The 16,722-nt window shown below is 40.4% G+C and overlaps 1 protein-coding gene across 1 annotated transcript in view; it reads right to left on the bottom strand.

Annotated features, from left to right (window-relative positions):
- Positions 1-14,497, bottom strand: part of usp13 (ubiquitin specific peptidase 13) — a 93,340-nt gene extending 78,843 nt beyond the window's left edge. The window contains exons 1-2 of the mRNA XM_069896987.1: positions 14,349-14,497; positions 7,802-7,927 (exon numbers count right to left, since the gene is read on the bottom strand). Of these exons, the coding sequence (XP_069753088.1) occupies positions 7,802-7,927; positions 14,349-14,459 (237 nt within the window). The 5' untranslated portion in view covers positions 14,460-14,497. The remainder of the gene's footprint in view (positions 1-7,801; positions 7,928-14,348) is intronic.
- Between the last annotated feature and the right edge of the window lie 2,225 nt (positions 14,498-16,722).

The raw sequence follows: 16,722 nt of genomic DNA, 5'->3' as shown, positions 1-16,722 counted from the left end.
CTACAACCCAGCTGAAATGTTGTGCAGATTTAGAATAGCCTTGTTGCTTGATGTTCCTACTTAAGAACTTTAAACTTTAATTGTTGCTTTCAACTAAGCAGCACCATTTACCTTAGACCTGCTTTTCCTGCCATCCCTTTCATTCCTTCTAAAACAGTGATTCTCAACCTTTTTCTTTCCACTCACATACCACTTTAAGTATTCCCTTAGGTGCTCAGTGATTGCTTAAGGTGGTATAGGAAAGAAGTTGGCAACAAAGGAGTTAAAATTTGCACATTCTGTAAAATTAGCTGGCAGCAGACCCAAAACTGCCATCGTGAAGTCATTCAGACTATTCTATACATTTTCAAAGGGATAGGCAGGTATAGGGCCCATAAATGTTGCCACAGAACATGAGAAGCAGCAGAAATAAGCCATTCAGCCCTTCAAATCTGTGTTACCATTCAACAAGATTCTGGCATAGCTTCTTGCCTCAACATGGTTCAGCCCTATTCCTATATCCCTCAATACGTCCCACCATCAGCGAACCATTTTTATTTGTATTATGTGAGTGGAGTTACAGAAGTTTTCCAACATAGAACAGGTTCAGTCAGGGGGAGAAGGTGGCTGTTGGAGGGCATCATTCGAACAAAGATCAACACAAGCTCAAAGAACAGCATCTCATCTGACAACCAGGCACATTGTAGCTTTGCAGAATCAAGACTGCAGCTGAAATTGTTGAATTGTTCCAGTCCTTCGTAATGTTCCAGCATTCAGATACTCTCCTGACCTTACTCCATTTGACATTCATCTCTACCACTCTCTCTGCCAGCCTCGCCTCTTTCAGGACATTCAATCCTAGTCCCCCACTTATCACAAATTTTGTCTTTCATTCTCATTACCCTTCCTCCTCTTCCTCTGCAACTTGAACAAGTTTAATTTCTAACTTCTCCAAAATCATTGATTCAATTTTTTCTGACTGATCAGAGGCTCTCCAAATTAATTTCCTACCAATAAGATCACCACCTGCTTGCTTTCCCTGAAAAACAGTAAAGTAGTCTTGAATTCATATGTGCAAAACATCCTTTCCAAAAATCTTCCCTTCAGTAACCAGATAGGAAGGAAGAGCTGTGAAGATTAGGGCCACAGATCAGATCTTAAGGTAAAAATTTATATGAATAAAATAGTTCTCTAGCAGAGTCCGACCTACATACACAGCGCTCTCTCCTTGCCCCCACACATCATTCTTCAGTAAACCTTAAGTAGAACAAAAGTTTGGCCGTAGATCATAGAATAGTACATAACGGGAACAGGCCCTTCAGCCCACATGTCTATGCTGAACAAATCAAACTAAGAATTTCCTGCTTACACCTGGTATAAATTTCTCCATCTCCTTCATATTTGTGTGTGTATCTAAAAGCCTCTTATCTGCTTCCACCACTACTCCTGGTAACCCATTCCAGGCACCTGCCATGCTCTGTGTAAAATATTGGCCCCACATATCACCCTTAAATGTCCTCTTCCCTCATCTTAAACCATATCTTCTAGTATGTGATGTTTTTGCCCTCGATAAAAAGTTATGACTGTCCATCCTTGTCATGATTTGTACACCTCTGTCAGGTTTCCCCTCAGCCTCCTAGGTGCCAGAGAAAACAACCCATGTTTGTCCAATCTCTCCCCACAACTCATACCCTCTAAATCAGGCAGCATCCTAGTAAACCTCTTCTGTTTCTTTTCCAAAGCCTCCACATCCTTCTTGTAAAGGGGCAGCCAGAACAGTATACAGTAACGAACAAAGTTAGTATGAATTTTGGTGATCTTCCTCTTGAAAGTGAGTTATGGGGGCTCAGACAACAGCACTGGCTCAACGCCAGACGGAAGTGCCAACCTAGACAGAACACTCATGTTACACACAAGCCTCGAGCTAGGATGATATTTCTCTGCATTAGCAAGGAGGTACTGTACTGTCAGAGAAATCATACTTCAATTGATTCATCTTCTCAGAAGGAAAAAAATATACCATGACACCCTCCAAAGAAGGGCAGTGGTATTCTTGCAGTATTATGGTCAACATTTTTATTTATATCAATTCATTCCTCAATCACAGCAGTAAAAACAGAGCACATGGTCATCACCCAAGTGAGATTTTGCCGAGCACAGGCTGGCTGCGGCTATTGCAAGGGAGCACACTTCAGAGATATCCCACTGGCCACAACCTGCTATGACATGCAAATTGTGTTAGACAAGAGTAAATTATGTCTTTTAAAAATCAAACACGTGGTAAATTTTACTTTTTCCATCTTTATTTCCATCTACATTAAACGAAGCAAGATTAAATAAATCTCTAAAAAAATGAACACTTCAAATCAATTTTCTCAGTGAAACTCTTCCTGGTTGAATAAATAACAAAAACTGATAATGTTGGAAACAGAATGTTCAACAATAGGTCTCCAACATGAAAGATTGACGCTGCTCAATGCAAGAAAGTTTCCTACAACTGACTTTATTTCAGATTTCCACCTTTTACAGTTATTCCATTCACATTCCCAGCCGAATAGACCTGGGCCTCCATATTGCATCGAGGCCATGAGGATGCTGATGTACACTGGACACCCCACATTTAAAAGGATTCACATGAAAGCATCATCCACTCAGAACTGGAACAGAATGAAGTCAATCCTGATCCCGAGTCAACCAATCATCCTTGTGCTTCACTTTAGCTTCTGCCTTAAACCTGAACATCTGCCTTCCACTTGCATGTCTTTCAATACAGTGTCACACCAGTTTTCAGCACAGATGATATCAGGAATCATTTATTTTGTTGCAATTAACACCATACAGCATTAAAAATGAGAAAATGTCCCCGTCTTGCTACAAAAACTGCCTAACAAACAGTTAATTTTCAGAAACCAGACAATGGTACAAGGTTACAGCTAGATGTTGTTATAAAATCTCCGCCAGTTATGGGTGAAGAAGAACATTCTCCAAACCTGAGGGGCCACTGCAGGCTTTGCTTGCACCACCTTCAACAGGTCAGCTTACCAACCATTTCACAGGTGTAAAGTTCACCAGAGGCAGGGAAACCAACTACCAGCCAATCATAAGTTCACACAGCCCCAGCCCTCCAGCACCATCCTTCCCATGAGGCCCAGACTTCACGGCCTCAAATCCTCTATTTGTCCATGAGGCCTAGGCATGTCTGTCCCGACCTCTGAGCCCGACAAGGCTAAGCAGCATTCGTCGCATCAGATACCATCTCTGCCTCCTCTGCTCATCCCCTCCACTCAACCTGACAGTAGGCACCTCTGACAATGCTTCCAAAGAGCCCAACCTCCAACACTGCACTATTCACAAGGTAGCATTTTCCTATGGTAGCTGAAGTACGATCAATTACACAAAGACTGAAGTTGTCAAGATTGAAGGCTTTTATTTACAAGAGATGGACAGCATCCCTGTGTTGATCACTCACACTGACCTGGTCTCGAACTGGGGGCAGGCTTGTGGGGAAGAAAGGGGGAGGAGTCATCAGCCAGCCAGAGGGAGCAGGGTCAACCAGGAAAAGTCATGACATTTACATATGGCAGATATATAATATAGTGGTTTCACCCCAGTAGCATTTTCAGTGTGGTAGTTGCTCCACCTTAACCTGACCAACTGTAGTTCATAGGTTTCTGAAAGGGAAAAAGCCATGCGGGACAGTTATGGAGAGGGAAGAGGATGGGTAGGAAGCAAAATGCCCTACCGTGCTTTTCCATCTCCATTGATTCTTGCTGCTGGTACGGATCTGCAGAGAGCGAAGGAGCGGAGATGCAGCACTCCTGTTGGGTCCAGCTGCCCAGTGGACAGCTCCACAAGGGCTTTGAATGGTCTGTTAAGGGAGCCGATGGTGGTTTTAGTCGAAATTCCACGACCACAGGTCTGCACCCTATTAATCGGTAGCAGCCACGAGGGGCTGCAGACTCTGGGGAAGCAGAGGACTGGAGCAGGGCACAGGAGGACGGAAAGATCATGCACCATCTGAGAGGGAGAAGCGGAGAAGATGACCCACAAGGCTGGTGACCATGATGATGGACCAGTGAGGGGGCTCTGCGGCTGAGGGACCAGCACATGTGGTGAGCTGCTAGCAACTCAAGGTGAGGAACCCATGGAAGCTTGTGGGCTGCTGGAGACTGGCTCGAACTGGCTGCAGGGGTACCAGGTATCATATCCGGGATTCAAGGAGATGCCGAGGGAGCCTCTCCCTCTGACCATGTCAGAGGCTCAGATCTGGAGCTCAGGTTGCCAATGGCTACGGGGACCGGAGAAGCACTGGAGGTGAATCTACGGAACTCGGTGACTCTGAGGGGACTTCTCTGCCTCTAAGTCTGACTGCAAGTCTGACTGTAGGAGGCGCTTAGGCAATTCCTGCCTGTGGTGAATCGGTCTGCCTTACAGCAGGCAAAAAGAAATTTCATGTAATATGACACTGATTTATTACTAGGACAATAAATTGAATCTTGAAATACAAGTCAGTCAGAGTTAGAGCAGAGAGGGAAAATGATGGAGAGAGTATCTTTCTCCTCCTTGCCTCTTCCAGTAGCGTCTTACCTTGGCTTTATCATTGTGTTTTACTTTTTTTCTTTGCCCCAATGAAATTTCACAACTTTTGCCAACTCTTTCAGCTACAATGCAAGTCTTTTACAAGATACCACTTTTAAATCACAGAAGTGAGAAAGTGCACTGGTCCAGCAGTTGGCATTAGTGATAACTGAAAAGAACTGGCAACAAAATATTGACACCAGCTGAGTCTTGTCCCATTCAACAGCACCATTACTTTCAGGTGCACACTACAAATTATATTAATTATCAAGCAACAAGAAAATAGTCTGCTGCCCAAATCAGAAGCAGTTGAAGTCCACATCACTGTCACATGCTTCATTCTGTTAAACCAGATTGCCATAATGAATATTTCAGCTGAAAATTTCTGATTGGCACCATGACTATATCTGAATGTCTCACAATTGCAAGCTAAGACTTTTATGTTGAATTTCTATCCATACTGCAGTATTGTATCATTTAATTTTAATTACAGTAAATATGGATTCACTGGTACTTTACGAAAACCTGATAGAAATGCTTTCGCTGCATGTATTAAACATAATATAACAGTGGTCGGACATAATATAATAGTGGTTGGACATAATATAGGTATAACTTTGCTCCTTCAATTCAGTTACATTGGACTGAACTTTGGATGAACCAAAAACACCCTCCACAATATTATATTGTATCAGTGATAAAGCATCACAGCATCCTATAAGGTTCTTTTCCATTAGATTTGCGCAGATACTCTTCAATGGCATCTTAAAATTTACTATATTGAATAATCTGTTGATAACAAAAAAAATTAGTATTTGGTATACAGTATTTAACTGAAAGTTGTTCAAAAGAAGTGAGACTCGCCTCAACAAATAAATCTTTATAACATTTAATGCCAAATCTATACCATTCTTTAAAACAGTGGTCCTCAACCTTTTTCTTTCCACTCGCATACCACTTTAAGTTATCCCTATGCCATCGGTGCTCTGTGATTAGTAAGGAATTGCTTAAGGTGGTATGTGAATGGGAAGGGAAGGTTGAGAATCACTGCTCTAGACCCAACCGTTACTGAAATATTTTGCTTGAGAAAAATTGTCATTGGCCCATTTCCTTTGGAGTTATGAAACCGTGCACATAATGAGTCAATTAGGTATGATCAAAACAGTGGTTTTCAACCTTTTTCTTTCCACCCACATACCACGTTAAGCAATCACGTACTAATCATAGAGCACCTAAGGCATAGGGAATACTTAAAGTGGTATGTGGGTGGAAAGAAAAAGGTTGAGAACCACAGCTGTAGAAGTTACAGTCATGGAAGGTTGAAAAAAATAATTAGAAAAAAATAGGACGAGAGAGAGAAAATCTCATTAAACCAAAATGTTTTCTAAATTGTATTCAGATCCTCAAAATATGTTTAACCACCAGATTATTAGTTAATTTATTTAAAGATATAGGAAGTGAAGATCCTAGAAGAGAAATAAGAAAAAAATTTTATAACAGAATTATATTCCAAAGACCCATATTGGACAGTCTTCATGGTTAATATAACCAAAATGAAAAATTTTGTATGTTGACTGCCCAATAATAAAACCTAAAATCTTCATTCTTTTTAAGTTGTTGTAAATGGACTTTATTTAGGTGAGGATGTTTATTCTTCCATATATTAGAAGATAAGACTGAATCAAGGGAATCAAAAAAAGACTTAGGAATACAATATAGGCAAAGCTTGAAAAAGGTTAAAAATTTAGGTAATATACTCATTTTAATAGAGTTAATTCGACCAATCAATGATAAAGAAAGGGGTAACCAATTTGATAATACCCCTTTCACGTGTTTGATTAAGGTACCTGTACGAACATTTTCTTTGAATAGGTTTTTATAATTTTTAGTAATTGTTACATCCAAATAGGTAAATAGATTTCTAACAATTTTAAAAGGAAGGTTAGTATCTGTTCTGCATGTATTAGCTTTTATTTCTCATGGCTTGGCAGGCAGTGTTGCTCAGATGGAGGGACAATGCTGCAGATGAGATGCTCAATTTCCGACTTGAATTCAAATTTTCAAACAATGTGGGGACCCTTTTTGAATTACTTTCATAATTTTTGATTTGATAAGAAGGTAGAAGTGTCAACTAATGAGGTAATTTATAACTCTGATAAGAATTCTGTCTTTTTTTCTGGCTAAATATCATCTTTCTTGCTAGTGGGTTTAGATTTTCTTTTTTATAATAATCAAATATTAATACTAAGCAATGTTTGATTAAAAATGTGGGGTACATTGGATGAAATTATATGATTTAAGTGCAATGTATCTTTCTGACTTTTATCATATATCCTTATGTACTCTGTATTTTTGATGTTAATAAAAATATTGAAAAAGAAAGAAATTGATAAATGCCATTGTTAATTTTTTTTTAAATGTCTGCCACCAGGATCAGGAACAGCTGCTTCCCCTCCATCATCAGACTTCCCAACAACAAACACTTACTTTTGCATCTTATTTGTGTATTTTTTTCTCCTCTCTGTATTGCACAGACCATTGTTTACATTTGTACACTGTGTACAGTTTTTTTTTGGCCCTACCGATATGTAGTCATTCTGCCTGGCCTGCAGCATAAAGATTTTCAGGGTTGATTGTATGTGATGTCATGTATGTGCTCTAACAATAAATCTGAAATCTACTGAATGAATCAAAATATATTCAAAGAGAAAATAAGGTATTATGCCCATGGAGATTACCTACTATTTAAAGCAAATATCAATGCATAATTTTCCATACTTAAGTTCACTTAAATTCAAAAAATTTCAAAACAAATCAAGCTAACTTAAAGGTTACACCTTAGCTTATTCGACTTTGGATCAACAGAGATTCAAGTATTATGAATGTAAGATGTCTAGTGCAAGAGTGTGCCAGAGATACCAACATGTCAGGCAGTGCCTTTGGAGAAAGACATTGAGCTACTTTTACTTGCATTGGAATTGTGATAAATTAAATCTCAGAGTTTCAGTGTAGGGAACAAAAGATATGTTGGTGGTGGTGTGAGTGGAACAAACGGGCAAGTTTGAGAGAGTATGAATCTAATGTGCAACAGAAACATAAATCATACTCATCATTGCAATAATTTGCAAAATACAAGTTAGGATCATATTTTTCCAATGTTAACATTTTACAATCATTTGAAATATAGGTGAATGAAGTGAGGTTACTTTTAAACTTCTTATACCATCACAGGCATCATTCTTACCTCTTTTATGGTTCGTTTTAGATGCATGTAGACACATTGTCCCGTTTTGCGATAATGCCTCTCCACGTGTTCCCTTCCAAAACCAAGGAAAGTATTCATGCACACATAAAGGCCGCCCTCAGACTCCTGTAGTTTAAACAGAATATAAATCGGGGAAGTACAGATATTCAGAGGAGTTTGACAAATAATTGGAATACCATATACAATATTTAAAATCAAATAATTCAACCGAACTACTCTCATGCACAACTTCCACTAAAACCAAAGTAAACAAGACGCATTTCTTCACTGATTTGAATCAGATGACATTTTTTTTAATGCTGGAAATCTGAAATGAAAATCAGAGAAATCAGGTCAGCACAAGAGCTGAAAGCCAGTATGTTTGGGTGTTGTGTACCACTCAGAAAGTGAGCAACGTGCTTTGTGCAATTTAGAAAGCAGGCTGTGTTTAACAGCACATTGATTGAGATTTTGTAGCTTACTGTTCTCCCTCTCCTCTGCATTCATTCAGCTCCTATTATATCTCATACAGATCTCTCTCTCAGCCAGCACCACAACCACATAGATTCACAGAATATTACAGCTCAAAAACAGGCCATTTGCCCAATCTTCCATGCTAATCCATTTTTCCTCTGTTTGACCCATATCCCTCTAAGTATTTCTAACAATGTACATGTCCACATTTTTTTCTCAATGTTGTAATTGTATCCACCTCCACTCTCACAAACTTGCCCATTTGTTCCACTCACACCACCATTTCTTTTGTTCCCTACACTGAAACTCAGATTTAATTGATCACGATTCCAATGAAAGTAGCTCAATGTTTTTCTCCAAAGGCACTGCCTGACATGCTGGTATCTCTAGCATGCTCTTGCACTAGACAACGCTATTCTATAACTGTGAGGTTCATCTTACAGTCATAGTGCATGAATTGAATTATTTATAGGCATGTGTACGATGATACAGTTAATAGCTTTGCTTTGTGTGCCATCCAGCCAAGTCAACATACACTTAAGTACAGCAGGCAGTGTAATAATAAAACAAAAGTGCACCATCCATTATTTGGTAGCAGTTTTAATGCATAGCGTTAGTACTGAATTAGTAAACTGATCCAGCAGCATTTCTTTTAATGGCACTGTTAAAACACAAAAATTGCAGCCAAATTTTGTTTTGTAAATTTTAGACAGAAAACATAAATTGAATCTCTTAACTATGTTTTCATTCAATGAAAATATCCATGGACCCTTAGTTAATTCTCACTCCAAAATTAAATCAAACACATGATGAAAATGGTTTGTCTAATCCAATTATATTTTACAGATAATAGGCCTATTGCACATTTTATAACGTTATTCTTTTAATACAGCAAAATAAAACACCAAATAGTTTGTTCCAAAAGATCTACTCTTGTAATTAAAAAATGGAAGTACAATGTCTACAGACTAATAATTCCCCTTCAATCAAATGAAATTAATGTTCTGATGACTCACCCACAAATCAGCTACAGATAAATGATTTCCTGGAATATAATACACCATACATCAATTGTTTCTTTTGGTTTGACCATGAAAGCTGTTTTTTTTTTTTTTAAACATAGATTTTAGCTCAAAGCATTATTCCTAAAGAGCTTCTTTCTGAACCATATTTGGCAGACAGCAATTTTATTAACTTTTCCAATAATGAATTATTATATACACTTTTATGCAGATTACACATCCACTTTATAAGTGTAATGCATTTATACAGATTGAAAAATACATGATCTTAGCATAGAGTTGAGCCAAACCTGCAAGGCTTGGTCCAAATATCTCTTTTGCTTCAACAATTCTTCATCTGAACTTCACCAGAGCAGACTGATATGGGAGTACAGGTACAAGCTTAAATTTCTTTAATAAATTTCTAGTGGGAGCATGACCAAATATACCAGTAATCAAAAGAGGTAATCTACTACAGATATTGGAAATCCAAATGTAATTTATTTTTAAATATCTGGAAATATCCACCGAGGCCCTGAAAAATCTGTGGTTTCACAGTAACTCGACTGGCAGGAGGGTTCTTTAGATCATGCAAGTGTGGAAACTTCATAAAAGTGGATGTAGTAATTTACTGTTAGAAAAGTTAATACAACTGTAGTGCAAGTAACACAGGAGAAACACCAAAAAGCAATATATCTTACTCTTCCCACAATTGTGGTTTTACTTCATTGATAAAGATTCTCAACCTCATCCATTTCTGTTCTCAAGCCCACACCACTCATCTAGAGCAAGAATAAAGCTCCCCTTCTCCCTACTTTCTACCTCACTGGCCTCTGTGTTCAGCTGATGATTCATTGTTTTATTTCCTACAAAACAGAAATATCAGGATAGTGATGACGTTCTGAGGGCTTCTGTGAGGCCCCTTGCTTCTCCTGCGTCCCTGCAATCTATTCTCCCCCACATGCTCATATCTTTAGTATCTGGCACTTGTACACATTGGGGGAAATTTACATGTGTCATTAACCAACCAGCATGTCTTTGAGATGTGGAAGGAAACTGGAACACCTGGGGATGACCCACAGGGGCACTGGGAGAAAGTGCAAGTTTCCCACACTCCTCACCTGGGGTCAGGTTTGAACTAGGGTCTCTGAAGCTGATCGCCACCAGCATAAACTATTCTGCCTCCGTGACATCTGTGATCTTTCACCAGCTTCACCTTGATGCTACCACCAAACATTTTGTCCCTTCCTCCCATTGTAATACCATCATGGCTATATGAGATAAATCTAACAGTCCAAAATGAGGTATCAATGATATGCTATGAGCTATTGCAGCACTCCCATCAGTATTGATTTAATTTAGTTTTTAATTTATGTTTTTTAAATTTAATTAATTACTTGTTTATTTTTTTAATTTAGCCATACAGCATGCTAACAGGCCCTTCTGGCTCACAAGTCCATGTTGCCCAATTTTACCCAATTAGCCTACAATCTCCGTACATTTTGAAGGGTGGGATGAAACTGGAGCACCTGGAGAAAACGCATGCAGACATGGGGAGAACATACAAATTCCTTACAGACATTGCCAGATTTAAACCCAGGTCGCTGGCGCTGTAATAGTGTGTGCCAACTGCTACATTAATCGTGCTGCAGAATGACGACATAATAGATTGAATAATGAAGGTGGTGTTAAGGGTGACAGTCAGGTAAATTGCTTTCTCCTGGATAACATTGAGCTGCTGGAGTTGTGGTCATCCAGGCAAGTGAACTTTATTCCATCCTGGCGCATGGTGCAGCTGATGGAAAAGGATTGGAAATCAGAAGGTAAGTCAGTCATCACTAGATCCTCAGCCCTTGTCCCAATTATACTCACAGCATTTGTGTACCTAGAGAAGGCAAGCTCCTAGTCAATGGAACTCCTTGAAGATTTGATGATGGAGACTGAGTTTTATATCAGGGAGGACATGTGCTTAGATGTGAGAAGAGGGGCACGGTTAACACAATGCTGTAACAGTGCCAGCGATTGAGACCGGGGTTTGAATCCCACGCTGTCTGTTCTCTCCATGTCTGTGTGGGTTTCCTCCAGGTCCTCCACTTTCCTCCCACTGTTCAAAATTGTAGGTAAATTAGGTGTAATTGGGTGGCACAGGTTCATGGGCCGAAAGGGCCTTTTACCCATTTCAGTTTTATTTATTGTCAGAGTATGTATGTGACATCACATACAACCCTGAGATTCTTTTACCTGAGGGCGTGCAATAATTATGACTAATTGGTAGTGCAAAAAAATGTACACAGTGTAAACGTAAACAAAGAACTGCAAAAAGACAATGAATACAAATAAATTGACTGCAACATAGAGAAAATTAAAAAAGAAACAATATGGTTAAAGTACACAAGTAAGAGTCCTTAAATGAGTCTCTGATTGAGGAGTCTGATGGTGGAAGGGTAGCAGCTGTTCCTGATGCTGGTGGTGTGAGTCTTGTGGCCACTAGACCTCTTTTCTGATGGCAGCAGTGAGAACAGAGTGTGTGCTTCTGATGGCAGCAGTGAGAACAGAGTGTGTGCTGGGTGGTGTGAATCCTTGGTGATTGCTGCTGCTCTCTGACAGCTGCGTTTCCTGTAGATGTTCTCGATAGTGGGGAGGGTTTTGCTTGTGATGTCCTGGGCTGTGTCCACTACCTTTTGGAGGGTTTTAAGTTCAGGGGTATTGGTGTCCCCATACCAGACTGTGATGTAGCCATCATACCATGCTGTCTGTCTAAATTTAAAAATATAAATTTAAAGAAGGATAATTGTTTATGACTGATATTGTCAATATTCCCTGCAATTTATCACCACATTGCTCTTCAGGTGTTAGGTTGGTTCATTAACAAGGAATAATGTGAATGTCAAAGAATATTGTGCAACTAGCAATAAACTTACCCATTTCTTTTATTACTGATTTTAAAAAAAGGCATCTCGAACACTATATGGAGAAAATCCTGAAATTTTAATATAATGTCAATATAATACATACTTATTTTATATTTATGTATATGTGATTATTATGTGCTGTGTATTATGTGTGTTTGCTTGTCCACTAAAGTCCTGAGAAACACTTTCATCTGGTTAAATGCATTCAGTGGAATTATAATAAATTGAATTGAAGACAGAGCTCCACCAATTACATCCATCTTCCTTAATGCTAGATAGATTTCTTGCCAGTGAAAATATTACTCATTGATTTCATTGTATCCAAGTATCTTTGGTTGATCTGTTCTTGGTAACTGCTAGTTAACTGCATTTTCATCAATACCTTTCATCACTTTGCTTATCAATTCAGTTCACTGATGGGAGTGTAGCAACAGTCCACAGCACCTCATCGATACCACACTTTGCTTTCATTTATCCCATTTAGCCATGAAGGTATTGCCTTATAACACAACGGATGGGATTCCAGATAGGAATACTGGACTTTACCTGCACAATAACCATGCAGTTCTTAAAAGCTACCAATTAATTTTGGACAGATGAACTTGCAAGAAGTCGATTAATGAGGATAAGGTGATAGATCTGTAATATTTCTTTTGCCATCAGCGGTCAATAGTGCATTTTTCAGGGTACATCTAATTCGGTCAGTGATGACGCTTGTCAGTCATTCTTGCTGATGGTTGTACAAGTTCTCTGCACAGAGTACAATCAATTAGCTTGCTGTTCCCAGTACTTATTCCAAGTGGAATGAAAATAAAGACTCTTGGGAATCATTAACTGGGATGGGGTAAGAGGCAGAAGGAGTCAATGGAAGGCAAGCAGAGTTAAGGAGCAGAAAGTTGATGAGTCTGTGCCTGTCCCTATGCGACAAGACATCATCCAGTCTGGATTGCCAAGGTCATCGAGTCCCAGCCTATATTGTCATGCTGCTATCTTGGTGGGACAGAAGATATTGAAGGATTACAACAACACTCCCAATTTAGGCACATCTCCAAATGTTCATGAACTATTCTGAAAGGGAGCAAGTGTCTCCTTCCGGTTTTTTATGCTCTCAGCAAGTTGAAACATGGTGAAGGAAATTCCTATTGATCGGGAAAAAAAATCTGCGCTTATTTATCCCGCTAGTCGATAGTAGATAAGTAGATAAGTGGCAATTACCATATGCTCACTCGCCACTGGATGGAGCACAGACTCCCACACGTTCCACCTTTAAGGTTAATGTAGTGATCACATTACACCACAAATAAAATACAAGAATACAGCTTTTAAAAACGACATTGAAAGTTATTAATGCGTGGACATGTGTAATTATTTAAATCAATTCATTCATTTTTCCTTTTCAATTAATATGTTCAAAATCAACTCATAACAAAACAAGCGACACCCGAGCCCCAAACTGTCTGGTTATAAATAACCTTTTCTGGCCCTGCTGTTGAACGTCAAACAGCTGAGTCACCTTTTGCAACATTTTAACACTTGTATCAAGTTTTTTAAAATACAGAAATCTGACGATTTATCTACCTCCTGCTCAAACTTGTACGAGTTGAAGCGCTTTTAATGTTAATTTCCTCACTTTTCTTTCCAAAGTAACCATTGCAATATGTGGTTGGTTTTTTTTTCCTTTTGCCTCCTTGACTTACTCGCCTAACAACGACTTTGACAAGTTCTACAACTGTTTCCCATCCAAGACCTGCCGCTTTATCTCGGTTTAAATGGTTCAGCTCCCTCCAAATCACCTTGTGGAACTCTGCCACGCTCCGCCACCGGCTGCTGGGGGGGGGTCTCCGCCACCGGCTGCTGGGGGGGGGGGGTCTCCGCCACCGGCTGCTGTGGGGGGGGGTCTCCGCCACCGGCTGCTGGGGGGGGGGGTCTCCGCCACCGGCTGCTGGGGGGGGGGGGGGGTCTCCGCCACCGGCTGCTGGGGTCTCTGCAGGGCTCGCACCAAACCTTTCCTATTCCCTGCCGGATTCACTCAAAGGGACCAGAGGTTCCCAAACGGAGCAACATCTGCAGGGCTCACAATCAATTCACGTGTCAATCCAGAATAGTCCTGCTCTTCAGACAAGGCAGGCTCCCCGCTGAAGGAATGCGGTGCCTACTTACTGGGGAGTCGAAGGAGAAGGCGCATTCGCTCTTGTAGACCCTGTCCCCTGATCTGGGGACTCGGATAGTTGGCATATACGGGACCAGCAGTTCTCCGACGTCTGCAGCCATGTTGACATTCCTAACCCAGAAGGCGGTTCAGGGCAGACATTGATCATAAAGAGAGGAGACAGCAGGACGACACGCTATTTTTAAACCAGTGCCGCCCTCCCTCCTGATATTGGACCTCCTGACGTTCGTGCACTCGGGGGAGGGTTCTCACTTCCAGTTCACTGAGGGTGACAGCTTTCCGAATGTTACCCACACTAAACTGTAAACGAGGACCAGAACAAAGTTCTGAGGTTCCTCCGTTTGAAACGCTCACTTTTTTCTCTCTTTTCAGAGATGCTGCCTGTGTCTGTATAAGAGGGTGTCAGTAGTATTAGGCACCAACATAACTTGTCTCTAACAAACCAGAGGACCCCAAAAACCCAGCAGCAATAGATACTCACCAAGACAAATGCTTAAACAAAAGTTGCCCTTAATTATCTTTAAACATGAAAACAGAATCACACTTTAACTTATCACTATTGACTTAACTAACCTAACTTAACCCCTTCTAATTCTAAGTGCACGTGCATGTAAAGGGGGAGTAAGTTCAGAAATGTTCTTTGATTCACAGTCCAATCTCACTTCTCATTCCTCCAAGTCCACTGATTGTAGGCAATTCTTACACTGTGCACAGAATTTAACATTTATAAACTTCACCAGGCTTTGGTGTTTGTAAATGGTTACCACTCAGGAAGGTTCTTGTCAGTTTTCAGAGAGAGATTTGTTGTTCCAGGACATCCACAACTGATTTACTTCCATCAGCCTCTTCAGTGTTTTGCTGATGAAACTTGCCCCCTCAGGGTTCTCCAGATGATCACCTCTTTCTTTCAGGTCACCACAGAGTGCCTTTTTGTTTCTCCTATTTCAATTGAGACATTAGACAGCCAGTCCTCTCTTCTTGCATGAACCCTAAGGGCTCTGACCAGGCTGAACTAAGCACTCACAACCCGTCTTCCAAATGGGCTTTTCCTCAAGCTTGCCAGCTTGTTCTGTTCCAGTTGCTGCTGCTGGCTGTAAAACAGTAGAACTGAACTCCATGTCTCTCTCTCTCTCACACACACACACACACACACACACACACACACACACACACAGAACAAGCCTGTTTTACTCTCTCTGCTTGCAAAACCATTGACCCTCCTAGAACAGCAAATTCCACTCCAGACAGAATGTGGCTCTGATGAACTCTTTCATCTGTTGCCTTTTTGTAAACAACAACAATCCATTAGTGAAGTCTCTTGGGCACTCTCCAAAGCTTTTGCAAAGACTGTTGACCCCAACATGTCTAACATAAGCAGAGCTCCAGTATTTTAAATAAGATCTGTTTTAAAGTGTTTGTATGTGACCTACACTAACAAACCTGCCCCAATTTATCTCCCAAAAACATATCTAAATCCTGTCGCACCTAACAAACACAGAAAAATCAGGCTGCATAGAGGTTCAATATCGAAGATCTTAAAATAGATCTATTTCTGCAGTAAGAGTGATATCCTTAGGTGGACGTAGCTCAAAATAATTCAGCCGAGCCTACATCAGAGATTACCTGCCCTTTCCACATTCTGCATTGAGAATCCTTAGTTTTGTAGCCCATTAAGTCAGACTAACAAGGTCAATGAACACACAGATTTAGGAGGATGAGCTTTGGTATAAAGAGGTGTGGCCACTGGAATCGCAGTGGACACAACAAAATAACCACACAAGGAGTTTCTAGAGTGAATCAAACAGATTTACTCTCATCACCTGTGCCACCTTTTAAAATCCAGAAATCACGCGCTCGATATGCACTGACGTCATCATGCACTGATGTCACTTAGCCAGTTTGATGCCTTCTGGGAGTTATAGTGCCGCTATATGCCCCTCCCCCAAAACGGGCAGAAAGGTTTGCCTGTCTCTTAGGTTGTTGACCTCTGCGATGGACTGTTGGCTGCTGTAGTGGGGAAGATTTGTCCATATGAGCTGGTTTAAACCAGTCAATAGTGAAAGACTGTGGCTTCCCTCCAATGTCCAAAATACAGGTTGACCTAGTTTGTCTGAGTATCCTATAAGGTCCTTTGTAAGGCGTCTGTAAAGGTTGACCAAGTGTTCTCCTTCGGACAAAGACATATTGGCAGTTTTTGAGACCCAAAAGAAGAGCGTTCTCCATGAGACAATTTCCCTACGGTCTCCCTTAGCCTGCTCAACAATTCCTTAGGATCATTGTTGGAGTTGGAATGGTTGGGGATGAACTCCCCTGGAACCACCAATAGTGCACCATACATGAGCTCCGCAGATGAAGTTTGGAGGT

Source organism: Narcine bancroftii, chromosome 9 (assembly GCF_036971445.1).
Source record: "Narcine bancroftii isolate sNarBan1 chromosome 9, sNarBan1.hap1, whole genome shotgun sequence".
NCBI classification, from domain to species: domain Eukaryota; kingdom Metazoa; phylum Chordata; class Chondrichthyes; order Torpediniformes; family Narcinidae; genus Narcine; species Narcine bancroftii.
Note: the sequence above shows the minus strand (reverse complement) of the source record. Positions and strands in the feature narration are given on the sequence as shown.